Source organism: Rhamphochromis longiceps, linkage group LG2 (genome assembly GCF_057381845.1).
Source record: "Rhamphochromis longiceps isolate RC_006_pf linkage group LG2, R_longiceps_female_GT1.1, whole genome shotgun sequence".
In the NCBI taxonomy this organism is placed as follows: domain Eukaryota; kingdom Metazoa; phylum Chordata; class Actinopteri; order Cichliformes; family Cichlidae; genus Rhamphochromis; species Rhamphochromis longiceps.
This window is the reverse complement of record NC_140558.1, coordinates 3978839-4006022: the sequence shown is the minus strand read 5'-3', so window position 1 is coordinate 4006022 and position 27184 is coordinate 3978839. Positions and strand designations below refer to the sequence as shown.

The 27184-nt window shown below is 38.1% G+C and overlaps 3 protein-coding genes and 1 pseudogene across 4 annotated transcripts; all 4 read left to right on the top strand.

Annotated features, from left to right (window-relative positions):
- The first annotated feature begins 968 nt into the window (after positions 1-968).
- Positions 969-3243, top strand: LOC146676807 (signal-regulatory protein beta-2-like; annotated as a pseudogene). Its single transcript, XR_014912888.1, has 5 exons — positions 969-1011; positions 1099-1426; positions 1697-2043; positions 2155-2277; positions 2355-3243. The product of XR_014912888.1 is annotated as a signal-regulatory protein beta-2-like (transcript).
- Positions 3244-5666: 2423 nt separating this feature from the next.
- LOC146676806 (signal-regulatory protein beta-2-like) lies at positions 5667-7136 on the top strand. Its single transcript, XM_085383756.1, has 4 exons — positions 5667-5709; positions 5819-6148; positions 6393-6734; positions 6919-7136. The coding sequence occupies exons 1-4, from the start codon at positions 5667-5669 to the stop codon at positions 7134-7136; spliced, it is 933 nt and encodes a 310-aa protein (XP_085239882.1).
- A 7596-nt stretch (positions 7137-14732) lies between these two features.
- LOC146676805 (uncharacterized) lies at positions 14733-17893 on the top strand. The gene is made up of 6 exons (XM_085383746.1): positions 14733-14748; positions 16052-16360; positions 16866-17210; positions 17394-17531; positions 17628-17695; positions 17765-17893. Exons 1-6 carry the CDS (start codon positions 14733-14735, stop codon positions 17891-17893), a joined length of 1005 nt encoding a protein of 334 aa, XP_085239872.1.
- Positions 17894-24811: 6918 nt separating this feature from the next.
- LOC146676804 (uncharacterized) lies at positions 24812-26448 on the top strand. Its single transcript, XM_085380496.1, has 6 exons — positions 24812-24854; positions 24966-25292; positions 25489-25833; positions 25931-26056; positions 26181-26236; positions 26323-26448. The coding sequence occupies exons 1-6, from the start codon at positions 24812-24814 to the stop codon at positions 26446-26448; spliced, it is 1023 nt and encodes a 340-aa protein (XP_085236622.1).
- The last annotated feature ends 736 nt before the right edge of the window (positions 26449-27184 follow it).

Sequence of the window (27184 nt, the reverse complement as noted above, 5' to 3'; positions counted from 1 at the left end):
CGCTTGATATTTGGGGAAATCGACGGCGCATTTGGAGTATGCATTTGAAGTACACTTCGAATTGGGACAGCCGTCGTCGCGTGGTGGTGACGTAACCGCACTTAAAATGCGTACTTAAAGCATGCAGTCTCTTAATTGGGACACAGCCTTTTACATGGGTGACAGGGAGACAACCACTCATTATCACACTGACACGTGTTACTGAATTTAGAATGACCAATTAACCTAACACCATTCATGTCTTTGGATTGGAGGATGAAGCAAGAGTATCCAGAGAGGGCATGCAGATATAGGCCCCAACCTATATTTGAAACCCAAAACCTATTTCATGTCAGGCAGAAGTACTAATCACCAAAGTACCCAACATCTGAAGACTTTAGACTGATTAGTAAGATGGAGTTATGTGATCTAATATGATTAATAAAAAAAGATCTATGCATTTGTTTTCATATTTTCACAGAATTACAAAGAATACAGTCTAGCTGTGGGACTTCACAAAAAGAATAATTTGTGCAATATGTGATTGACCAATTGTAAAGTAAGCAACCTCTGACATCTGTATGAATAAATGCATATAAAATCTTTGCTTGTGTCTTCAGCGCACAGTAACTCAGGTAACATAAAAAACAGAACTTTCTGAGGGGTTTTAAGTTTAAAATGCTCTGTTTAAATCCAGCATCTAACTTGGTTTTACTGGCTAAAGCTAACCAAGCAGAAATGGAACAATGATGAAACACAACATTCAATAGAAAATGAATTAGATTATAATTTAAATGAGTGACTGAATGAGAAACATTTAATTTGCTCTTCAAATACGTGGATGCAACCAATGTAAGAGGGAGAGCTCTTGAATCTGTATTCAGAGATAACCAATCAGATCTATTTGAAGGGTGACATAAAGGGCCCATGTTTCAATGCCTCCCACAGTCAGTCAAGCACCTAAGTCCATAACACAAGGCCTTTACAAGATGATCAGATTATGGATTGCACTGCTCTTTGTTAATCGAGGATGTAAGTGTTTATACAAATTTTTCCCACACATGTAAGCTGTTTCCTGCATTGCTTTGTCTGACTTTTAGATTTTCGTTTTCTATTTAGCTGCACTCGTTCCAGTAACTACAGCTCACCTCGGGGGACCTGTAACCTTCACATGTGTTCTACCCAAGACTGAGACTGGCCGCAGAGACATCCACTGGTATAAGCAGAGTCTTGGAGACACTGAAAATAATATGGACACTAAAGGAATCTGCAACACCTAGGTTTGCACCTGAATTTGATAACTCAAGATGGGAGGCTGATTATGATAAAAATGTTAGCAACCTGACGATTTTGAGAACAAATCAAGAGGATGAGGGAATCTATCACTGTGGGTTCACAGAGTGGCTCCAAGATACTACATGGACGGGGACATATTTGTTAGTAAAAGGTAATAATGTGATTTCCTTTCATGCAATTTTAAGATGTTATAAATGCACTTTATAAATGTTAAGAAATGTTATCTCTAAGTACGATTTTTCTTTCCCAGTTGGACATCATCTATATTTCTCAAATTTCTGTATAAATCCAAATGCATCTAAATATATTCATTGTAATCGTTAGACTGAATGTTACAGCTAAAGTTATATTTGAAATATATATATATATATACAAATTTTCTTTGTAGTATCATTTGTTAATGCGGTTTCATATTCCAAAGGAAACACCCAGAGGATATCAAACTATACCGTTGTTCAGGAGAAGACCACCCGTCTAGGAGACTCAGTGACTCTCCAATGTTCAGTTCTCTCCAGCTCAGTTAATAAGACATGTCCAGGGGTCTTGAGGTATTCTGGTTCAAAGAAGGATCACATAGATCTCATCCTAGTATTATCTATACTAATGGAAACGGACATCATGAATGTGAGAAAAGATCAGAGACTGAAAAGAGCTGTGCGTATCGCTTCTCTAAGAACATCAGCTCCTCTGATGCTGGGACTTACTACTGTGCTGTGGCCACATGTGGGGAGATATTGTATGGAAAAGGAACTAAACTGGACATTCAAGGTACCAGTTTCTCTCTCAGCTTCTCTTTCTGTCTATTGTTTAGAAAATCAGAAAAATAAGTGATTGTGTAACTTTAATTTTGTCATATATTTATTTTTAATATTGTCCCAGGGTGCAGCATGTGGTCACAGAGTGCCACAACAGTTATTTTTCTGCTGTGTCCTGTACTGGTTCTGATTGTTATTGCTGTCCTCGCTTACACAATCAAGAAAACCAACAGTGATTATTGCAAAGGTAATTGGAGTTATTCAGGGTTCTAGATGTTATGAATCTTACATTTGCATTAATTACTTATATGTCCTATATTCAAGATGCTGTCCTGGAATAAAACGTTGGTGATTTGAAAAGCCAACAGGTAAAGTACCTAATGGTAGAGTGTGTTAGATTTTCAAGTTTTAATGTTTATAATATTTTTGTATTGTATTTTCCCAGAAAAAGGACACATTGATGTTTTCTGCTGTTGTGTTTACGATGATGAAGGCTGACAAATACAAAAGACAGGATGCAGTGAAGCGGCAGCAGATCTACATGGCTGTCAAGGCTTTTGGACTGGATTAGATCTGTTTACCACCCCATCATCCCTTTATGTCATATAACATTGTGGATATTTGCTTAAAGCGAATGAGCTATAATGTGTTGTTGTTCTATACCTCTATCTATAAAAATGTGACCGCATGCATACTGCAACATTTCTAGTGCAGTCTTATGATGAGTTTTTATTTCTTTTTTCTCATTTCATTTAAGTCTATATTGAAACCAGTACTTAAGAAATCAGTGCAAAACAGACATTACTGAAGCTGATTACACCATGACTGAAAAGTCAAAGTAGTTAAAGTGCATACCACATGGATGCTCGCATCATTCCCCTGCTGTCTTCCCATTCTGTTAAAAATAAAAAGTGACTGGAAAAGGCGAGTTCAACTGGAAAACCTGATATGTTTGAATTTATGTCATTAACATCAGGTAAAGTGAAACTAGTGCAAAGTTGTAATGGTATGCTTTTCTTTAACAATATATTCCAACATTTTTCAACAGATTTTGAAAAATGTAAGATTTTTTTTAGCCAGGAGTGCTGGCTTTAATTATTTCTTTGAATTGTTCTTTTTCCAGGGTGAAATGATTGTGCAGCATGGATTTTTAATGACTTTCATGCTGTCCTCCCAGGAGCCCAGCATGAGTAGAAGTCTCTTTTTTCCTCTTGTACTTTCCCATTGTAGTGTATATTTCAGTGGGTTTTTTTTCTGTAACGCTACCGATCTCCGACCTGTATCCCCATATCCCCATGTGATGTCTGTGTTGTGTGTGGTCGGGGGGCGGGGGTCCTATTTCACTGCAGGGGAACCTGCACGTGGCGAATAAAGCCTTGCTTGATTGATTCTTAAATATTTTTGTTTTATTACCTAAATCTTTCTACTGTCTGTACAAATATTTAAGTCTTGAATTTGAGATGCAGCATTTTATTTGCTTTTTGGGTTTTCTGTCACTTTGGCACATATATCTCTGTTGAGGAAGAAGCTTTCAGGTCAGTGTGTTTATGTGACACCTCCAGATCGGTGTGTGTTTTGTGACACAGTGAGAGTGGCGCTCTGAAGTAAGCGTAGAGGATAGAGAGTGTGACCACAACCATTACTGGTGCAACTGTATCTTACCGCTTAAATAACTGACAAGCAGACTGGGTGGGTTGTCTCTGATAATGTAGAGTTTGTAACTGTCCTTTGTAAGGAAAAAGATCAAATGACAAGATTTCGAGTATTTTAATATTTTGATCAAGTGCAATAAAAAGCAGAAACGACAGAAATGAAAAATGTCGCAAAGTATTTCAGGCAGACCAGTTTTAGGTTTTTGATACAGTAAATCCTACAATTACATAAAATGCAGTCCACTCATTACCTTTTTCTTTTTTAAATTTACCCTCTCCGTTGGTCTTCCAGTTCAGTTTGTTGTTGAAGTGGACATTCAGGTCAGGACTCCTCCCTGACATCAGCATCCTGTTCCAGGATGACAAGGGCTTTATAATAGTACTCTTCTCTTTCAAGTTGAACATTAATCCTTTGATTTTATCCCTGTGTAGAATTAGATGATTTCTCTCAAGGCACACCCCAAAATATTCCTCTAATGTTCGGCATTCCTCCACCTGGCTGTCAGTTATACAGCACTGCAGGATCGTCTATAGGGAAAATGACCTAGAATTGTTTTGAAGTATGTAGAAGACAAACAGAAATGGAACCAACACTGAGTTTGCTGACCAATATATATATAAGATAATAAGAGAGTGCAAAATCACACCTTTTTCATAGCTGTTTTGGTTTTTTTTTTTTGTGAAAACATACTAGGGGACAATCCGAGTTACGATTAGCTAGGTAACCCTCTCACATATCAATCAATGGCATTCTTCAATCTCATTGTAATCACCTACTTGAATTTGCGAGAGATTAACATTAGACCCAATACCTTCATGTAACCAACAAATATTTCAGCTGCAGCCACCTGAAATGTTGAAATGCAAATTTTATAGATTTTTTATGGTCGCTGCTCTACATTGTCACCTGTCACTTCCTTTGGAAATGCTCCTTTAATCAGTTTTGGCACTCACAATCTTAGCAGTTGCTACTTATAACGTAAAACTTGGAGCTATACAGCCTTGCATGGAGCAAGCATAACATTATTAGAGCTTGACCTACAAAAAATCTGATCCATCAGCTATTTTTTTAAATTGCCTAAAAAAGGTTTCCCTAACATTTGGTAAATGTAGTTATTTGTGGGCCATATCACTGGATATCTGACACTTTGCTTTATTTTTTTGTTGTAAATGGAACAAAATGTTTGCTGGGGAAGATATGTCCATCTGTTTTCTTCCACTAAGACAATGAAAGTAAGGTGTAATCGGAGAGGACATGCAAACTCCACATAGAAAGGCCTCGGTCTCAATTCAAACCTAGAACCTTCTTGCTGTGAGGTAAAAGCACTGACTACCACATCACCATGCTGCCAGATAAAGGGACCTATAACTGCTATAAAAATAAATGCATTTGCTTTTTGATAGTGTAGTGCACAATAACTCAGCTAACATAAGAAACAGCTTTCTAAAACATTTTAGTGGTGTAAAATGGTCTGTTCAGATGCAGAACCTAACCTAGTTTTACTGCCTAAACCTAACCAGGCAGGAAGCGAAAATAAAAACATGTACTGGGTCAAAGCAAAGCTTTAAGATGTCCCCAGATAGGACTTGAATCCACTTACATACCTACATTATAAACATTTTAAACATTTTAAAGTAGAAAGAAGCTCAAGAAGTCTATTTAGAAATTCTGAAATGAATTATTGCCAGAAGGTAGAAACAAATGACAAATTAATCATTGGAGAACTTGCTGGAAAAACTTTAAAAATGCCTTGTATTATACTTAAAATGAGTGACGAAATGGCTAAGCAACAGACGCTTTACTCCTAAAAGACCTGGATGAAACAAAGTGACAGGAAGTTCACTTCATTCTCTGATTCTGATCTATATATTCTGTGATAACCAATCAGCCAATCAGATCGGTGTAACAGTTTGACATAAAAGGTCCAAGTACCTCCTACAAACAGTGAGATACCTACAAGTCCATAACAAAAGACATGTCAAGATGATCGTGTTATGGGTTACGCTCCTTCTTCTCCATCAAGGATGTAAGTGCTTTTTCTGATTTCGTTTTGAATACATGCTGTTTGCTTGGTGGTTTTCCTGTGTCATTGTGAATTAATGTTTTAGATTTCTGTGTGTTTTCTATGAAATTAGATACACTTGTTCCAGTAACTTCAGTTCAACTTGGGGAAACTGTAACCATCCCATGTCAACTGCCTGTGATTGAGACCATTCGTAAAGAAGTCCACTGGTACAAGCAGCGTGCCGGGGACACTCTGAAAGTAATTTGGACAATAAGGGAATCTGCAACACCTGACTTTGCACCTGAGTTTAATAACTCTAGATTCAAGGTAAATCACAATAAACACTTTACCAACCTGACCATTTTGAAGACAAATCAAGAGGACGAGGGAATCTATCACTGTGGATTCACAGAATGGCGTAGGAATACTGAATGGACCGGGACGTATTTGTTAGTAAAAGGTAATGATGTGCGCTTCTTTCATGGAGTTTTGCCACATGCTTCAGTCTGTAAAATTGTAAAGTATAAATTATAACAACAGCTTATTAATTGTCAAAAGCATGATCAGAAAACAGTTAATATACTCATACAAATGTATTTTAATTTACATTTAATTTGCATCTAATTCATTTTAAAGACACATTTTATAGATGCAGTACATGAATCCTTCACAATGTGCTTTGTTAACACATTTTTATTAATCAGGAAACACCCAGAAAACATCAAACTACACTTTTGTTAAGGAGAAAGTCCATCCAGGAGACTCTGTGACTCTTCGGTGTTCAGTCCTCTCCAGCTCTAACAGAAAGACATGTCCAGGAGGTCACAATGTGTTCTGGTTCAGGGAAGCAAATACATCTCATCCTGGCATCATATACACCGCTGGAAACAGACATCATGAATGTGAGAAAAGATCTGAGACTGAGCAGAGTTGTGTTTATCGCTTGTCTAAGAACATCAGCTCCTCTGATTCTGGGACTTACTACTGTGCTGTGGCCACATGTGGAGAAATATTATTTGGAAATGGAACAAAACTGGACAGTCGAGGTACCTGTGATCACATTAATGAATGATAATATTCTCCAGTCCAGAACATCAGTCTATAGTTTGAATATTAAATATTGACTCACTTTGGTTTTACATTAACAGTAATCTAATCTGAAGGTGATATTAAACACAATTTAGTGTTTGTCCAACATAACTTGAGTTTTTACTTTTAATATTGTTTCAGAAACCAGAGTGTGGTCACAGACGGCCAGCAGCACAATTTTTCTACTGTGCACTGTCTTGGCTATAAGTCTGATTGTTATAGTTGCTCTCATTTGGATGATCAAGAAAAACAGTGATCACTGCAGAGGTAATTCAAATTGCATTGTTCTCTATGAAAAAGAACCACATAAATCTTACATTTATATTAATTGTTACCTGTATCTTCTATATTCAAGCTGATATCCAGAGGAAATGTTTTACTGATCAGAAGAAACAAGAGGTAAAGAACTTTTTGAGCTTTTTGTTTTTTCTAATATTTTGAGATTTCTAATACATTATATTTACTCTGTTTTCCCAGAATAAGGACAGATGGATGTTTTCTGTTGTTGTTTTTACCACAATGAAAGCTGATGGATGCACAAAAAAGTATGCAAAACCTATGAAGAAGGAGCAGATCTATACAGCTGCCGAGGCGTTTGTCTTCGGTTAGGCATATTTACCAGTATTTGATATGAAATTACCTAATTGATGTTTGCTTAGACATAGTAGGGTTTTTGCTGTTTTTCTATATATATATTAGAGTTTAAATGTGTTTTATAGTAAATGCATCTTGATGATGAAAATGTTTACTTCTGCATACAGCTATAGTAACAAAGTATACCCTCTTTAAATTCAATGGTCTTTGGTTTTATAGAGGTAGCAAACTTGCTTAAGATCAATTTCAGTACCTGCTTCTACTTTTCCTAATATATCCTATGGAAGGATTCAAAGTCTTTTATTCTGCATTTTAGCTTAATTTTTGTAACATAAATATGATACAATGTAATGTTTTGTCGTTCATCTGAAGTTGCATTTAGATCATTATGAAACCTGCTGGGGATGTTTTATTTTATTTTATTTTTATTATGTGTCGATATACACCTAAGAACTGAAAAGATTAACATTCCTATCGTGGTGTGATCATTTGTGGTCTGATTGTTGCTTTTCTCTGTCATGTTTTCTTACTTCCTGTCTCATGTCCCGCCGTTAAAAAAGCTTCAGATTTATTGAACAATATGGATGGATTCAGCCAGGTGACTCACATGTCATACAAGTCTGTAGATTTAACATTATACAAAGCGAACAGCTATTTTCATCTGTACAAAAGACAATGAAATGTGCAACAGTGAGCAGTTAAAAGGACGTTTTCTGCATCATTCATGCATCTTGTTGTAATAAAATATCCTTTCTTTTTTTGTTCCATATAAGTGGCATAGTATGTTTGTAAGGGGACATTTGGTGAACACATCTAAGTAATGACATGTATGTTGGTGCAGTGAATCAAAGTAAAATGCATTTAGTTCAGTTACTGTTTGTTTCATTGCACCAACATGAGTGAAAGCAGTACAGGTGGCTTACACTGAGAGTTGTGAAAGTCCAATCTAACAGCGTCCACATGGTCTGGTGGTGACTTTCTGTCCTTGTGAAGTGTATAGGAATTTCTTTTACTTATGTATTAATCACATTATTTTATTGTATGATGCCTTGGTGCCACTGGATTTTAACAAGTCTCACACTCATACAGTAAGACAAATGGTGGGGGTGTAGTAAGGAAGTTGTGAGGAAGCAGACAACTCCACAGGAAGAAACTTTTGTCTCTTCGAGGACTCTGGAAGGTAGCAAGGGAGTGTGAACCTTAAGGTGTGAAACAGCTGTGTACTGCCTTTTGTTCCTGGAGAAGGTATTTAACTGAGAGCCATGCTAGACTCAGGGAGACTCTGCTGACCGTCTGTCCCGCGGTCATGCAGGGACTTCATCAAGCTTGGTTGTCTGTTCTTTGTGTGTTTGATTAAAGAATGTTAGCTACCGCTCACCGCTCGTCTGCAGGCTTCATTTAAATGGAAAACTTCCACAACAGAAGCAATGGTAAATGCATTGGTTCTTATAAACCACTTTTCTACTCTAAGTACTCAAAGCTCTTTATACAACTTCTCTCATTCACCCAAATATTTTTTTTCTATGATTTTTCTAAACAAGTTCTTTCTGTCTAACATTCACACACATGACATATGCATTGGCTGCAACGAGGGGTTAGCATCTTGTCCAAGGATATGTGACACAAACCACAAACCTTCTGATTAGTAGATGACCTGCTCTACCTCCCGAGCTACACCCGCCCCAAATTAACACTTAAACTCCCACTCCTACGTAGTTCACAGTCTGAAATCACAGGCATTTCAGATTGTATTTAACTGGGAATAATGCAGGAGTCAGAAATATTTGCTTTGCTTCCCTTTTCAGGAAATATCCTAATACCCAATAGCCATATTTACCAAATTGCTGGCTTGGTCCAGAGTTGACATGTCCAACATGATTGGAGGCACTTATGTTCACTAAAAAAACAAAAACATAAGAGAGAGAGCTATGTTCTAGGCAGTGCGATCTTACTAAAAGTCATCTAGAAATGGCGACATTTTACTCTTCACTGTTAAGCTTGATACATGTCTTCTTCCATGTCAGAGAGATTAAGATCCCCTGGTTGACTCATCTCCATTCAAAAGAGGGATAAAAGGACTTAAAAAGTAGTAAACCAATAATAATAAAGTGATAAAGAGTGTTACATCAGCGTTCATTTGTATGTGATTCTGCTAATCATTAATCAGGTTTAATTCAAGTCAAAGTATAATCAAATGTAAACCTAATTAATATAATGAATGAGAAAAAATAGCCTGGGTAATGAAAGGATTTGAACACCTGACCTTTCCACATAGACAGCAAAGTGAACATGAACTCTGACCCAGATCTCTGTGAGGGCAGGAGTGAGGCCTTGTCTGTAAGCTTGTTAGGAAGGAAGTATTGAGTCACTGAGGCAGAGCTTTGTCATTTTAGCAACTGGTATAAATATAGAGAAAACACAGGATGAACTGCAAAGGTTTTTGTTTAAAAAGTGTTCTTTTTATCTTTTTATGTGCCAATGACAAACGCAAAGTAATGGCTAAAGGCTTACACTCAAAAAGGTTATTTTAGCAGGAGTAGCACAAAACTCCAGAGCAAGACAGACGTCTCAGCTACTAACTATTATTAATGTTAAGGACTAAACGTGTGTTTAGGAGTCTGAATATGTTCTTTTCAGCTTTTCACTTGTGGTTTCAGTGAATGCTGTTCTGCATGTCAAGAGCAACGAGCAAAGCAGCACATAACATCTTTACTTTCAGACCAAGGTTAGGTTAGGTACCATTTCTCCATTCTATGGCTGACCACAGAAGCTGTTGACTCAGAACAGACCACACTATGAGCGCTCATCAAATATAAAGCAAGTGAAGAGCTACAAGACACTTGAGTGGGCTTTTTTAAACCTTTATAAAGAGACAAATGCTGCTCTCTTAAGGTTAAAACACTAAGTAAACAGCATAGTTTTGCAATTTTGTAGTGTATTGTTCCGTTTTTTTTGTTCATGCTGTAGTAATGTTGCACATTGTAGATCATTTTAATTTTGACAGGGTGAAAGTCCACAACTGTACTAAATGATGCACACTGGAATTTATTTCTTTGAGGATGTCAAACCTCCTGCACAATGCTGTGAAACGCTGCTATTATTAAAACAAGAAAGAAAAAAGAGTGAGTGAATTATCAGCACCTCCTCCATTTCTTCGCAACTACATAGGAAAAAACCCCAAAGTAAAGTAAAACTAGTCCCAGCATGACTGAACAGGTCTGAGTGTGTGTCCTTTTCTCAGATGTCCTTCAACAGCTTCTCTAGACTGTTCTAATTTAAATATGATTCGTGGTAATAATATAGTGTTATTTCAGTGTCCTAAAATAGATAAGACACTGGTGCAAGACCAACTGCTTGAGATTAAAACAGAGACACAGAGAGAAAACCCCTTTGTATTCACTCCTCTGTTTGAAAGCTCAACCACAGCAATGACTAAGTTGTCATGCATCAAGTCTGTCTATAGTTATCTCTGTGGGTTTCAGGTGCAAGTAGTGTGTGTACAAAAAACAAAAAGCAACAATCAAAGGAAAAAAAAGAGATTAGAAAATGGACATGTAGGAGATTTAATAATTTAATACTTTAATTGCTACTTTTTAAATTATATTTTGCACTAGGCTGGACACAGCCTAGTCTGACTGAATCTGTACTGTCTTTTATCCAAGTCTCAGCTCTTTGCATTTATAGATTTATTCAAACATGCATCCCCACTTCAGTCAAAAATTTCTTATCACCTCCAGGTTTATGTTCTTTGCGTAAGAATGGTGTTCTGAAGCGAGTGCAGAGCATTTAAAATGTGACTGCAATGACTTTGTTGAATCTGTAGGCTGGTACTTGTGCTTAAGTAAGTTGCCCTGTTTCTGTCCTTGGGGTGCAGAACTGAATCAGTCTATTTGAGAAATTAATGCCTGTCCAGTAAGTGGTTCAGAGGGTGGTTAAATGATCCATGATGGATAGTAATTTATTTGATTTAGGAGTTGGTTTGGGTGAAGCATTGCATATATATCCACCACAGCTTTCCACAGCTGTAAGTCGACACATGGCATTTTATGTCATTAAAACAATTAATCTCTTTGTCAAAAATGTTTTAAAATATTTATTTGTTTTAGGGTTCATCGCACTTTCCAAAAGTTCTCTACATTTCTTTCATGAGAATAACAAGCAGAGGCACATGCAACAACTACTGTTACAAACAAATGCTGCGGTACGCCATTTCTCCGCCCTTTGACCGACCACTGAAGGCGTTTCTTCAGAACAGGCCTCACTGTGAGCTTAAACAGGATATGAAGTGAGAGAGGAGCTACAGGAAGGCTTCAGGAGATTCGTTTTAGCTAAACAACGGATTTTTTAAATGTATACTTATTGATTTGTTCATCATTAGTTTTGTCAAGCCACATGCCCACCTCGGTGCTAAGTGAGGTGTGTGACAACACACTATACCAAAGCTTCATACCTACAGTCAGCAATGAAGCAAACATTTTAAGACATTGACAAAGAGGCCCAGTTGGGGTAGGGGGAGTGATTGACACCTCCTCTCTTCCATCAACAGCTATGAAGAACCACAAATAAGTGTGATAAAAGTGGTCAGTGTAGCTGAGAAGGTGATCATGTGCACTTTTTGTTTCTCCTTTAACTACTTTTCTGTGCTGTTTTGGTATGGATAATACTTGTAACGGTTATATAACGTCATTCTGCACGCTTTTTAAAAAACTGATAAAACAGTGCTTCAAGACCAGCTTCCTGAGATGGTCGAGAGCGAGACAGGAAGAAAAGCCCCTTTGTACTCACACCTTTTTTGAAAGCCCAACCACGGAAATGCATGCTGCAAAGTTTCCATGCATCATTTGTTTGTCAGTGACGACTGCTGTGTATTTGTTTCTGCATTTCGCTGCAAAAGATTATGTAAAGAATCTTTTTTGGGGGGAGATTAAACAAAGATATCCAGTGTTGTTCGTTACATTTATCTTAGAATAATTAGAAGCTGGGCACAGCAAAGTATCAGTGGATACGAGTTTACTGCATAGCAAAACTCCAGCTTGTATTCATCTCTCTCTCTCTCTAAGTAGTGGTGAGGCAGACTAAAAATGTAGGCTGTGAGCAGGACTGTGATATACAACGTTCAGATTTCTAGCTTTGACTGAAACTGAACCAATAATGATGTGATTTTGCGCAACCTTTTATAAACAACTACACTGTCAGACCATTATGGCTTGTGGTCAAAAATACATCAGTGCTAACACAAAATACTCCACATTGAAAGATTTTCTATAGTTATTTATTATATTTTTACTGCCAGTAGGTCCAGAGTAGTTTTGCCTGAAACCCACACACATAATTTTGGTAATTATTTGATGCAAGTGAATCATTTATAGTGTCTTGTTGCTGCTTTCTTTGTCCTAAAAATAATCTAATTAATTACAATTGCATGATGGTGATGACAGAGAGTTTGAGTGTCTTCAAACGTATTATTTCGGTTTAACATAACTAGTGTGTCAGTAAATTTGCAGATGCAGTGGGACAAAAAACCTAAACCTAAACCTAAAATTAGCTCAACCTAAAGCCTAGCAGCCAGCTAGCAGCCTTCTCTGCCTTAAATCTAAGAACTTTCTCAGCCGTATATCAAAACTTAGGAAACTACATTATTTGAAGTGCTCATTAAAATTTAAACCCATGAGTTGGAAAAAAGAAAGTAAAGAAAGTGCAGCTGTGCTGAAGAAAAATTGAGTTAGATAACAAAACCAAATTCTGTACACTGCCACACTGACTTGATAAATGAGAATTTTACTTAAATCCTCTGTTTTGTACAAACATTACCCAACTTGGGTTTTATTAATACTATTCGATTATTGAGTGGGGGAATCATACATCTACAGTTCTTGATGGGTCATATATGTATGAAAAACCTATTTGTGGTACATCAATTGAAATGAACGTGCAATTAACACTTTTTTCCATCAGATTTCCTCCTTCTTTGGGGATTCTCGAGAATCTGGAGCTGTCTTACAGGTTATCTGGTCTTTAAGTGATGACGAGATGAATCCTGCTTCCGGGCCCAAACTACTCTTTGTTTAATAAGGCTGTTGTGCTTTTAACATGTTTTAATGCTTTGTATGTCTATTTAATCTCAACAAGCCCCTGAAAACAGCAGGTCATTACTGTCGGCCTCTCTCTGTTTTTATTACCGCTATTCATTTTAATGCTCAGTTTTTAAAGCCTCACAATGTAGCTACAGCCCAGCCCATGCAGCAGTATATTAATGACTAACCTTATATTGCTGTTGTTCTCCTGACTGAAGTTTGGTCCGTTTACAGCATCCTGCCATCCGATTGCATACCTAACCACACTTTAACCTCACTTTAACTTTTATTGAGTGAAAAAACTTAGCGTTCATCCTCCAGCTTCATTGTTTATATTACGCTAACATAGCTGTGTCACTAGCGATCAGTTAGCACATCATCATATACTAGCTGGCCAAACGTCACTATTGTTTAGTTTTCTGTCTTCAGCTATGTTGGAAGTGATAGTATGTCTTAATTTGTTTCAGAAATCCCTCACTCAGAACATGGTATATTAAATTTAGATGGAAACTAGCAAGCTAACTCCCTGCTAACTTCTAACTCCGTTAAATTTCATAAATTCTGTTTTCATGGATGCCTGGATGTTAAACTTACTTGTTACACCTGGTAGAGCAACAACACTGATCATTTTATCACAGACAAAAGAATTTAGACAGTTTTTCAACTCTGAGTGATGCCGCAGTAATCGTTTGACCTCCAGCGTAGTTGGGCCCAGACACAGCTAATGATGTCAGACTTAAAGACCGGATAGAGTGTTAAGAGTTGTAAATCCATTCTTCAAAAAAAATCTTTTTAACCCAGGGCACCAAATACTGATAAGGTGTCCATTTATGTTGGTTCTTTGATGCCCTGACAGGAAGTCCATGAAGGCACCTGACCAGTTTGGGAGATTTGCATATTCTAATTTATTTTTTATTTTTCCTTTTAATGCTGGCACTATAAACTATATACTAACTAACTTATTTTGCTGAGTTTCACAAAAGTAACCTAGCACAAGAAAAAAACAGAACATGTGTCTGGTACATTTAAATCATTTTCAAATATTCCCATATAACAAGCTGGGAGTTAAGCAGTGCGAGTGTGTTCGCTGAAAGTCCAGGCATGGTTTATCTGCTTGCAGAGAGCTCTGTTCCCAGATGGAGGCAGTTTACATTGTCTGTGTTTTTCATATTTTATGAACTCAACTGTGGCTCTCTTCCTTAATCTGGATGACTTGTTAACCAATCAGCGTTCAGCAAATGCTTATCTCATCCGCTTCCAGCGATGCACAGTAAGAGTAGACCCGCTATGCCTCCACATCAAAGTAAGGAGGTGGTTCGGCTATCTAACGAACCTGGGCATCAGATAGCTCGGGCACCTCCTGAGTGAAGTATCTGGACATGTCCCACCAGGAGGAGGCCCAGGGCGGACCCAGGACACGCTGGACATGCTGGAGATCTCTAGCTTGTCTGTTCCCCCAGACAAGCTAGAGCTGGTGGCTAGGGATAGACAGGTCTGGGACTCTCTACTTAGGTTGCTCCCCCCCAAACCTAAGCACTTACACTTCCGGATAAGTGGAAGAAAATGGATGGGTTAAAACACTGAACCAACAACCTAATGATTAGTTTCATAACATGCCTGTCAAGTAGCATGCTTTCATAATGGATTGTTTGCCATGGCCAAAGTCAAAGTCTAAAAGTCTAAAAAAATTATATTTTATTTTATTTTAATTTAGTTGTTTAACTTTGACACAGGACAAGCTGGACACGTTGGATATCTCTAGATTGTCTGTTCCCTAGAGCTGGTGGCTAGGGAGAGAGAGATCACTGAACTTAACCAAACAGATCTGTGGATTAAGTTCAGTCATCAGTATCAATTTTAACATAGTTCCACAGCCAAACAAAACAGGACCCTTTTTAAACCTGCATGGAAAATCTGAAAAATCTGGCTGAACAGTGACACGTAGACTGGAAAACATGAAGGCTCCTTAAAATCACGGAAATATGAATGGAATAATAAAGCGTAAAATCCACCTAGAATCTCAATTTGAGATCTTTTTAATCTATAAACAGTGGTTGACATAGTAACAGTAATACATAATGTACTTTATGTTTATCATATTGTCTCTTACATGATTGTATTGGATTTTATTTGGAGGTGTGTGTCAAGTTCTATATCATTTCTTCCACATATGCTTCCAGCTGGCACAGTCTAAACCAATCTGTCTTTCTTGCTTTCTCTAGGTTTCAGGTTGAGAAACCCACAAATATAAGATGACGCGTCTTACAATTGGTGTTGTTTCATGTGCTTATGCTGGAAACACATTTGACATTGTTTCCACTCCTGTAATGCAGTGAAACAACTTAACAAGAAGCCAATCAGAGTGCTCTGCAATTGTTTCCTCCCACTCGATATGATTATATTTAGACAAATCATTTAATTAAGTTTGCATCCCAGCAGTATCAAGAAAGAACATCAGAAATGAGGATTATATTTTACTTGCTGATGCTCAGTGTTGTGTGTAAGTATAATTAAAGGCCTGTGCTGCTGATATATTTTTGAAGTGTAGATGATTCCATTACTTGCTAATGACTGACTGGGCTGACTTTTTGTTTGGTTTATTTCAGATTGCTCAGAAGAGCAGATTTTTGAGACAAAGACTGCACATGTTGGAGCGAATATAAAGCTGACATGCCCCCGCAGGTCTATGGGAACCTTATTTTGGATCAAGCTTGTTTCTGGAAATTTTCCTAAAATCTTTGGAAGGTCATTTAGCTCTCAGAGGGTTGATCAGCGCATTAGAACTGCTACAGAGGATGGAATATTTGATTTATATATTACAAAAGTACAGGAAAGTGATACAGGAGTTTACTTCTGTGTGAAAACATTAAGTCGAGACTTAATATTTTTGAAAGGAACATTCCTGAAAGTTGAAGGTAAGTAGACAAAAAAATATCACAAGATATTTTTATTCCTAAATCCATGTTTGCATATTGTGTGTGTAAAGTTCGATAGTTTATTTCTTTATATGTGTGTGTATGTATGAGTTCACTACGACAGAGTATACCCAATACCCAATATTATTATGGACACCTTGCGAAGTCAAAATTTGAGATCCAAGTTAAACGTCTTTTTGGAGAAAACAATCCCAATACCATTTTAAGGGAAAAAGTTGAAATGTAGTGAGTACAGTTTTGGTTTTAGTAACAAGGACTACAAGGACTCTTTTAGCACATAAACACAGTGTCATGATAAGTGTAAGGACATTGGAAAGGTGGTGCAGAAAACGGCATCTGGTCGGATGGAAACACACAAACTTGTTTTTTGTAGAAGAAGAGTGATTTTGTACAAAATGAAATGGCTGGTAATGGACAGATGCAAGGTATCTTAAAAAAATCAAAAGCAATTTTTTACATTGTTTTATTTGTTTCCATTTCTCAGGACCAGAAGCTGCTTTCACTACAGCTCTCCCATCTGATCCTGTCCATCTGGCACACACAGTGACACTGCAGTGTTCGATCCTCCGTGACTTTCAGAATAAAAGTTGTCCCACTGATAAGAAGATGTTCTGTTTAAGTGCCAAATCACATCAGTCACACCTGGATTTAAATTATAGTTGTGTTAATGGTGAAGATGAATATGAAAAGAATCCCGAGGGACTCTCAGCAAAGGCATGTTTCTACAGCTACTTCAGAAACTTCAGCTCTTTTGATTCTCAGAAATATTACTGTGCGGTGGCCACGTGTGTAGAGTCATTTTCTGGGGATAAAAAAGGGGATACTGCAGGTAATTCTATCACATTTTAATATAATGCCAGAAATAGAAAATCTGTGCATTTGATTATATTTAGTTTTTTTAGCCAAGATTCTGTAATACCTAATCAACTTCCCCCGAAACCCCCCAAACTTTTTAATACTTGTAATCATTTTTAATATCCATGATTTACGTCTTTTCTTTCCATGGCAGCAGTCGACAGGAGCAAATCAAAAAGGGACAACATATTTTTTTACCTGTTTATCTCTACTCTGGCTATAAGTGTGATTGTTGTAGCCTTTCTAGTCTATTCCATCAAAAAACTAAAGAAGAATTCACATGTGTACTCTAATGGTAAGCAAAATTACACACACTGTATATCAATCTGTCAAACCATATTTGGCAAAAGTTAGCTCATTTGACTGTTTTATTTCCTTCTCTCTTTTTTTTTTTTTTTTACAACTGCAGCTGCTCTGGAAACAAATGGAACTTCAGGTGGTGATCAGGAAATTCCACAGGTAATTAAATATATAAAAAGCTGTTAGTTATATGCATGTTTTAATCTCTAACATGTTCTGCTTCCTCAGACAGATGAGGATACGTTGGTATATTCTACAGCAACTTTTAAAAAAGTGAGTAAATCAGCGGAAAGACATAAAAAACCAACAGAGGAAGACAGCATCTATGCTGCTGTCAAGGCTCCTGCCCTGGATTAACATCTATTATGAGATCTTTTATGTGAATATAGTTTTACCCTTTTTTTGTTATAAATGTACATAAATAAACTTTATTATCTGGATACTTTTTACATTTTTAAAAAGTATGCATACACTCACAAGATGTTTATTAACTTCAGATCCCTGCAACAAGCCCAGGTCCCGTTTACTTTGGTGATTTGGAGTATTCCATTTCACAGCTGTTGTTAAATTATTTTCCTTTATCTCCTGTACAGGCCAACGCAATCTATTTGTCATTTCAGGTTGTAGTATTACACAACATTTTCAGATCTAATAGAAATAAAATGAGTGTTTCATAATTCATTCAATTTATTGTCCTTATTTATAACTGGCATTATTGTTGCATTCTAATATAGAATCTTACAAGAAAGACGCAAAATTGTATTTCATTATGCTTTATTAGCTGCTTCGGTGTAAAACAAATCAACAATGCAAAAAAACAACAACAAAACAACATACTGGAAAACAGTTATTCATGACTTGATTGCTTCAATACAACCCTTGGGCACATATATGCGGGATGTTTCGTGGCTGTTTTGATATCGCTTTCTCTTTTAACCGATCAAATCTGGCTGTGGTAGCAGCTTTAAACTCGGTATGACCCAGGTTGATAGAGGGGCCCCAGTCTGGATCGCATTCCAGCCTTTTGTAGGCTGGTTTTCCTACAAAACACAACAAACATTAGCCCGCAAAGCCACAGTGAACAAAGCAGCATAGCGCAACGAATTCAATTCAAATCAATAGAACACTTATTTGTAACCTACATCAACTATTATGTTATGATAAATTACGTAACAACTACAACAGAAGACTTACCTTTGTGGAAATGCTTGGAGCAGACTAACATGTGAGCTTGAGTGTTCTGAGATGTTATATTTGGTCTTCGAATGGCTGCAATCCAGGCCATCCGTCAGCTTTTTGTCGCATCGGAAACACGGCCTGAACAATTTCTCTTCCACGACGTAATCCGATAAAAAACGATCTCTTTACCCGTCGGCTTCCCGTGGCTGTCATGCGACCGGCTATTGCAGTTAATAATACAACAGCTTCTTGTCATTTTTTGTGTTTCTTTTTGTGTGATAGTTTTCATGTGAAAGCCTGCGTGCGCTAGTACCGCTTGCCACGTGTTCCCAGAATCCTTTGCGGTTTTACCCCAGAATGTCACATTTTCAATCTCTATAGGAGGTTTTTAATTTTCTACCTATTTTCTACATATGTGTTTAATGTGGATGTTGGAGGACATACACAGATCAAAAATGACTCCTCAAACTATTACTGGAGAGCAAGCTAATGTAATCCAAAATAAGCATCTGGTTCGACACATTTAGAAGTAGGAAATTGGAGATCTTCCAGTGACACACAGTGGGATACTAGGGACAGAGTGAGATGGAGGCAGATGATCTGATGTGCTGACCCCGAAAGGTACTTTACTTACAATAAAATAACACAAAATGTTAATGTTTGTGGGGGTTTTGTCTTTAACCTGTATGTTTTTAGTTGTAAGCTTTGTATTTTGAACACATCTCAGTCACATTGTGTGTTGCATTAAAATGAATAAAAAGTTACTCACTTAAATCTTGTTAAATTAACTATTTTACACAAAAAAGTTAAATAATAAAAACAAGCCAGGATGAAAACAAATTGTATTCCTTAAGCCAGAGACAGTCCTGAAGGTTGTCAGCTATAAGTCTGACGCGTTCCTGGTGGGTGATTGGATCCGCCAGGGCTGTTCGTTGTCATCAATTCTATTCGTAATTTTTATAGACAAAATTTCTAGGCGTAGTGAAGTGGTGGAAGGCTTTCACTTGCGTGGTCTCAGAGTCTCATCTCTGCTTTTCACGGATGATGTGGTTCTGTTGGCTTTAGCAGGTGATGGCCTCCAGCTCACTTTGGAATGGTTCACAGCCAAATGTGAAGCAGTGGGAATGAGAATCAACACCTCCACATCTGAGGCCATGGTCCTTAGCCGGAAAAGGGTGGAGTGCCCACTCCGGGTCAGGGACGAGTTCTTGCCCCAAGTGGAAGAGTTTAAGTGTCTCTGGGTCTTGTTCACGAGTGATGGGAAAAGGGAGCCGGAAGTGGACAGACGGATTGGTGCTGCGGCTGCCATCATGCGGACGCTGTACCGGTCTGTTGTGCTGAAGAGAGAGCTGAGTGTAAATGCAAAGCTCTCAACTTACCGGTAGATCTATGTCCCTACCCTCACCTATGGTCACGAACTGTGGGTAGTGACTGAAAAAACGAGATTGTGGATACAAGCGGCAGAAATGGGCTTCCTCTGAAGGGTGGCTGGTCTCTCCCTTAGGGATAGAGTGAGAAGTTCGGCCATCTGGGAGGGGCTCAGAGTAGAGCCGCTGCTCCTTTACATCGAAAGGAGCCAGTTGAGGTGGTTCGGGCATCTAACAAGGATGCCCGAACCACCAGGCAATATGTTTGAGCCTGTAAGGCCCATTTGTAACATCCTGTGTCCTGTATAGTATGTTCTATGGAGAGTTTTTATTGTATGGGTAATAAGTTTCAAGTTATAAGAACCAGAAGTTACGAAATTAAGATTTTAAGACTGCCTTGTGTGTCAAACATAAAGATAAGATAACTTCATTGTCATTGCACAGTCATACACAGTACAATAGTACAAACGTGGAAAACTGTCCCACGTCAGGACTACATACAACACTACACAACACAACACAACACAACACAACACAGTAAGTAATAAAAAGAAGAATAAGTGTATGTTTATTGCACAGTGTTATTGTTGCACATTATTATTATTATTATTATTATTATTATTATTATTATTATTATTATTATTATTATTATTATTGTACCTTGTTATAAATATGAATATTATTATTGTTATTCTTGTTAGCCCCCAAAAAGTCCAGGGAGGCAGCCAAACAGGTCAGGTGTTAGCATTGATTTAGGGCTATTGCCGTGTTGTAAAAGCTGTCCTTGAGTCTGAAGCACCTTTTTGTGTGCTGTGGTGCAGCTGGAGACCCATACTGTTAGGATGCCTGGGTCATCGACCCAGGGTTTTTGAGTTTATGATATTATTTATACTGTCTAGTTTTTGGTTTCTTTGAGTTCTGTCTTATGGCTTAGGTCTCTGTCTTCTTTACTTGCCCTGTCTCCCCTATCACCTGCATCCCCTTGTCTAGTTCGCGTCTATGTGTATCTTAAGTTCCTATATCCCCGTGTTCAGTCAGTGTTTGTGTCTGCCCTGATCCCACGTCTCTGTTCCCTCTGTAGTGCCTGCATGTGAGTCTGTGTCTTTGTTCAGTCTGTGTTATGTGTTTCCTGTTTTACTTTGAAGGTCTCCGTCTTTTCTCAGTGTGTTCAGTTTACGCTTCTTTGGTCTCGTCAGTTCTGATTTGCCCCAGCTGTGTTTCCCTTCTGTTACTCATTTCCTGATTGCTCCCTCTGTGTATTTAAGCCCTGTGTTTCTTAGTGTCTGTGTCGCGATCTACCGTTTTCTTAGCTGTGTGTTCTGTCATTCCTCTGGTTTAAGTTTGTTTTGAGTTTTTTCAGTTATGTTATATTTTTGAGTACCAAATTAAAGCCTTTTTGAGTTCACGTCTGTCTCCGGAGTCTGCACCTTGGGTCCTATTCCTGCCTGCACACAGCCACACCTAACACATACAGAGATGCAGTATGTCAGCTCACATGTTTTTCTGGTTTTTTTGCCTGTCCCGTTTGGTTTTTTAGCCATCAGAATTGATGTCTGAAAGCTAACAAAGATACCCAATGGATTTACTATGCCAAGTGGATCATCACGGCCTTGCTGTTTTGGTCCATTTGATCGACCTTTGTTGTTATAGTTTATTTTATTTTATTTTCAGTTGTTACAGACGGGACAGACATGGCTGGGGGATAGGAAAGGGAGAAAGAAAGATGACGGAACAGTAAAACAGAGGGGAAGGGGAACAGTGAGAAAGGACCCTTAAAATGAAAAAAAATCTCCCAGATCACCTGTTGAGAGAAAAAAAAAAGAAAAGAGAGAGCAACATAATAAACACAGCACCATCACATTAATCTAGCTAACAGTAAATAACAGTAAATACTAAATATTGAATGTTGTTGTGCAGCACGCAGGACCGACAGCGCACAATGTGCTTTGAGGTAGCAGCCAACAAAGGTGTAGTTTGTGTCTGTGTACACCTGTGTGGATCAGAGCGCTTGTATTCAAAAGGTTTCTCCACGTAATGATCTGCTAGAGCGTGTGGGGATCCATAGCCCCATAGCCCAGGGCATGAAGCAGGCATGGAGGAGATCCAGGACCCTGACGTCCAGAGTCCCCAGAGTGCGAGAGCCCAAGGATGACCATCGGAGGGGCATCCGTACCACCCTCCTGGGAAGAGCTGAGGAGAGCTCCAGGCGAGGGGTCACCTAGCAGCCACCGAGCAGACGTCAGAGGAGGCTGCAGTGGCATGCCCGCGGGCTCTGCCGGTAGCCAGCTGTGCCAGAGTGAACCGAGCCAGAGGCCGAAGGCCTGACGGCCCCCCACACCCCGGGAGAGGCCCGACCGAGCCACGGGTGCCAGACCCCACCATGCAGCCACCGGGAGTGAGCCGGTACATACCTGAGGGCCCAGCCCCTGGCACCAAGAACCACCAATGCACCGACACCTGAGGGCATCAGCCACCGGCAGGAAGTGTGGTGAGGGGGGATAGGCCTCTATACTTTGGAGGGCCTGAGATGTTCCCAGAGAGGTGGAGTCTGAGATCCGACCTGACATATAGACACAGACAAAGAGGCACACACAGACACAAACGTTCATTCCCACGCTCGTGCACACATATACAAATACTCAGCACTCACCAAACGTAAAGACAGACACAAATGGACATTGTACACCCAGTCACACTCCCCAAACACACTCTATACCCCACATCCAGGTACCCTCACCCCCAGAGGAAGAAATTGCACCTAGACCCAGGAGATGTTACCCTTTTCCCCAGGGTGGAGACAAGCAGACCACCCCCAGCCCTGCAGCAGCATTCTAGTTGTGACCATGGACCATGCGGCCTGCTAGCTCAATAGCCGAGTACGGAATTATGGCTGCAGCCAAGTCTCTGTGAGTAGTACAATGCTGCTGTACCGCACACACTTGTTGACTGCAGTCTGTAATCTAAGTTCATCTATTTTGTTGTTTATGGATCCGACGTTGGAGAGGAAGATACTTGTAAGCTTAAATGGTTGTTTCTTTAGCCGTGCTAGCGGGCTAACCCTGCAGCCACACTTTTGCCTCCTTGCTTTCCTCTTTGGGAAGAACCAACCATGGCGACCCTGGAGTTCTTGTTATGTCCTCCGGAATGCCGTGGAAGTGGTGATAGTCTGATGTAATGTTCCTTGCACAGCGTAATCCCAAACTCAGAAGGTCCTGACGACTGTAAGTAGAATCTAATCGATGTATAGTAATAAAAAACACCCACACATATACACGTAGAAAAAGTAAAAAACAAAGCACCCAACGTGAGGACCAGTGAGTCTCTGCATCTGTACGCTATCTTGCCCAGGGCCCCAGCATCGACACAGCACAGACATCTATCTGGCCTATGCTAAAGCCTTGCAAAATGTGAACTTCTGCTCCATCATGGCCCTTCACACTACACCAGTGACTGTGAAGTAATTAGCTAATCGATAAACAACTAAATGACATAAAAAGTTCTTGTTGTTTTAGTATCTTCTACAGAAATTTCTGAAAAAGAGACATTTTATGTCAATTATGTTAATTTGTCCACATTTTATTTTATTTGGTAACGTTGTAACACCAGGTGCCCTTCTTGATGCAGCCCATCCATTTTTCCGGCATTGGGAGTAGACTAAGAGTAAACTAGCATGTGACCATCTTAGGCTGGGTTTGTGTCTCCTCCCTAGTCTCGAATCAATGATTAGAATATGTGAAGTATTTTATCTTTTTGTGATTTGTAAACCATAAACCATAAATATGCTACTTTTTTTTTGTCCACTGCAGTTTTCACACTTCCATAGTGAATTGCAAGAAAACCAAATAGCAGGATATCTCTTGCTGGAAATATGTTTAGCCCACTAAGAAGCTCTGAGATTCAATAAACGATCTGTCATCAGAAAATGGCACTAAGTAATTTGTACAAGCTGTAGTTAAGACCAAGTTAAGTTTTAGAATTCAGGAACTTCTAATGGCTGTATACATAAATGCATGCAACATTTATCTAAGTGTTTTCACTTTTAGGTAAGGCAGAGCACCTAAACCCAGATAAACCTAGAAAACGAACTTTCTAAGATGTTTTTATTATTGTACAATTGTCAACTTGAGCTGACGTCATGACTTAACCTAGTTTTGCTGAATAAAGTTACCCACGCAGGAAATGAAAACTATGGTAATCTATAAGTGAAAGCAAACTTTGATTTTTTTGTATTTCCTTTTTATTCTTTTTATTCTTTTTGTCTTTGCAAGTGGAAATAATCAATTAAATGAATTCAGAAACACTTAATCAGAATCAGAATCAGAATCAGAATCAGAAACTTTATTGTCATTGTCATGAGAACAACTATTAAATGAAAATTGACAGTAGCGGGAACAAAAGACTAGTAAAATCATTTGGAAAATTTGCTGACAGATTAAAGCAGAACATGAATATTGGATAGGGAAACTAAAATAACTATAAATGAGCGCCTAACATTTTTTGGGAAAGAAATTTACTTCATCAATGAAATAATGTGCAAATGAACAAGGAAGAGATGATTTACCCCTCAGAAGCCTGGAAGAGAGCAATGTGACAGGAAGTGCCCTTGAATCTATATTCTGTGATAACCAATCAGATTCATCTGACACATGTGACATAAAAGGTTTGTGCTAAAATACCTCCTACACTGACTGAAATACCTACAAGCTCCCTAAAAAGCAATGTTGCCAAGATGATTGTGATATGGGTCGCACTGCTTGCTATTCATCAAGCATGTAAGTGTTTTTATATTCTGGATGTTTTTTCCATACATGTATGCTGTTAGCATGGTGGTTTCCTGTATTATTGTGACGTAATGGTTTAGATTTTGTTTTGTTTTAAATTAGACACACTTATTCCAGTAACTACAGTTCAACTCGGTGAACCTGCAACTTTGCTGTGTGACCTGCCTAAGACCGAGTTCAGCCGTAGAGTCGACTGGTACAAGCAGAGTCCTGGAGACTCTCTGCAAAGGATTTGGACAGTGAAGGACTCTGCAGAACCTGCCTTTGCACCTGAGTTCAAAAACTCAAAATGGGATGTTAAGTATGGCAAGAATCTGACCAACCTGACCATTTTGAGGACAAGACAAGAGGACGAGGGAATGTATCACTGTGGATTCACAGCATGGCTCCAAGATACCAAATGGACTGCGACATATTTGTTAGTAAAAGGTAATAATGTGATTCTACTATAAAAGTTTGCTTCAGCAGCTAAAATTGAATACTACAGAAAATAATTTATGAATGAGCATGTTTTGAAAACATTACATTTACATGTAAGATACGTTTGGTCGTTTTTGAAAACTCAAACTATTTGTCTTTTAGTTTATTTTATAATCACATTTATTAATATATTTATATTACACAGGAAACACCCAGAAAACATCGAACTATTCTGTTGTTCAAAAGAAGATAGCAACTCCAGGAGGCTCAGTCACTCTTCATTGTTCACTCCTCTCTAATTTTGATAACAATACATGTTCCAGAGGTCTCAGTATGTTCTGGTTTAGAGAAGGATCAAATCCATCTCATCCTAGCATCATCTACACTGATGGAAACAGACATCATGAATGTGGGACTAGCTCTGCGACTCAGCAGAGTTGTGTTTATCAGTTCAATAAAAGTATTAGCTCCTCAGAAGAAGGGACTTACTATTGTGCTGTAGCCACATGTGGGAAGATATTGTTTGGAAAAGGAACTAAATTGCAAATAGGTATGATTTTATTTATAAAAATAAACCATGAGATATAGGATTCCTTATTATTGTCAGAATTACTAATTGTTTCTCTTGATTGTTTCTGGTTTTCTAGAGCAAAGAAGAGGTTCTGAATTTTCTGCACTGGTGATAGCATTAGCCTGCTTGGCCATTTCTGTGATTGTCAATATTATTTTGATCTGTTGCCGAAGCCCAAGAGCATCATGCGAACAATTTAAAAGTAAGTGTTGTTGTAGGAGCACTAAAGTTTTCCTTTAATGTGAGAAAAACTAAATACTCCTTTAATTTAAAATTCTAAATCAGACAAAATAGATAATATTCCTATTTTTGTCACCGTAACATAGAGAAAAGCTCTTCACAAGCAAGGCAAAGTGATTTATGCCAAACAGTGGACAACAGTGTAAGTACTATGACCAAATCTTTTTTTTTTTTTACTTTATTAAAAGGATTCTATGAGGTAAAAAAAAATTTTATTATTTTGTATAGGCTGAAAGTGGACATGATCTAAACTATGCTGCTCTACACTTCTCTGGAAGGAAAGTTACATCTACAAGAGGAAAGAAGAAGAATGAACTGGAAACTGAAGAAAGTGTTTATTCTCAAGTTAAATGAAAAATGTAAAAGTGTATCTATGAGTGTCTGTGGGTTGGTTTATAGTAATCTTTATCTAAAAGTAAACTAATATAAAAACTGAAAACATGATGTTTCCTGCTTGTTTGTCTTAATTATTTATGTATAATATTATGAGTTATTAAATGAGTGGTATGATGTAGTATATTATGATGATTTCATCACACTGATTGTGAATTACTTCAAATTAACCCTTTAAGACCTACCATAGAACCAAGGCCGCCAGAGCTTATATTATATTTTTACATGCTGTAGTGCCATTTTTGCGAGCATTTCAAGTTGCTATACATCAATACAACTGTTATAGCCCATATTTTAATAATATGTATGCATTAAGTCTATAGTAACTACATAAATTGCAAAAAAGTGCAATGAACTACAAAAAAATTGAAAATCGTTTTTGTTTTTTTGTTTTTTACACATATTTCTACTTGGAGAAATTTAAGAGGTTTATCTCTCAAAACTTTAAATACAAAAAAGTTGCAAAAAATAGTTTACAACAACAGAAAATTTATTTTGATGTCTGTTTCAACGTAGGAAGTGTTACGAACAGCTGATCGGATCGGCAAAGCGTGTTTCTGGAATATCATGTTTTTGTTCCCGCAAGCGCTTTTTATGCAATATTTGCAAAGCTATATGTGGAAGGAAACCGTGACCTAGGACAAGATGATGGCATAAGATGTAAGTATAACTCCTCCGGTTTTATATGCAAAAAAAA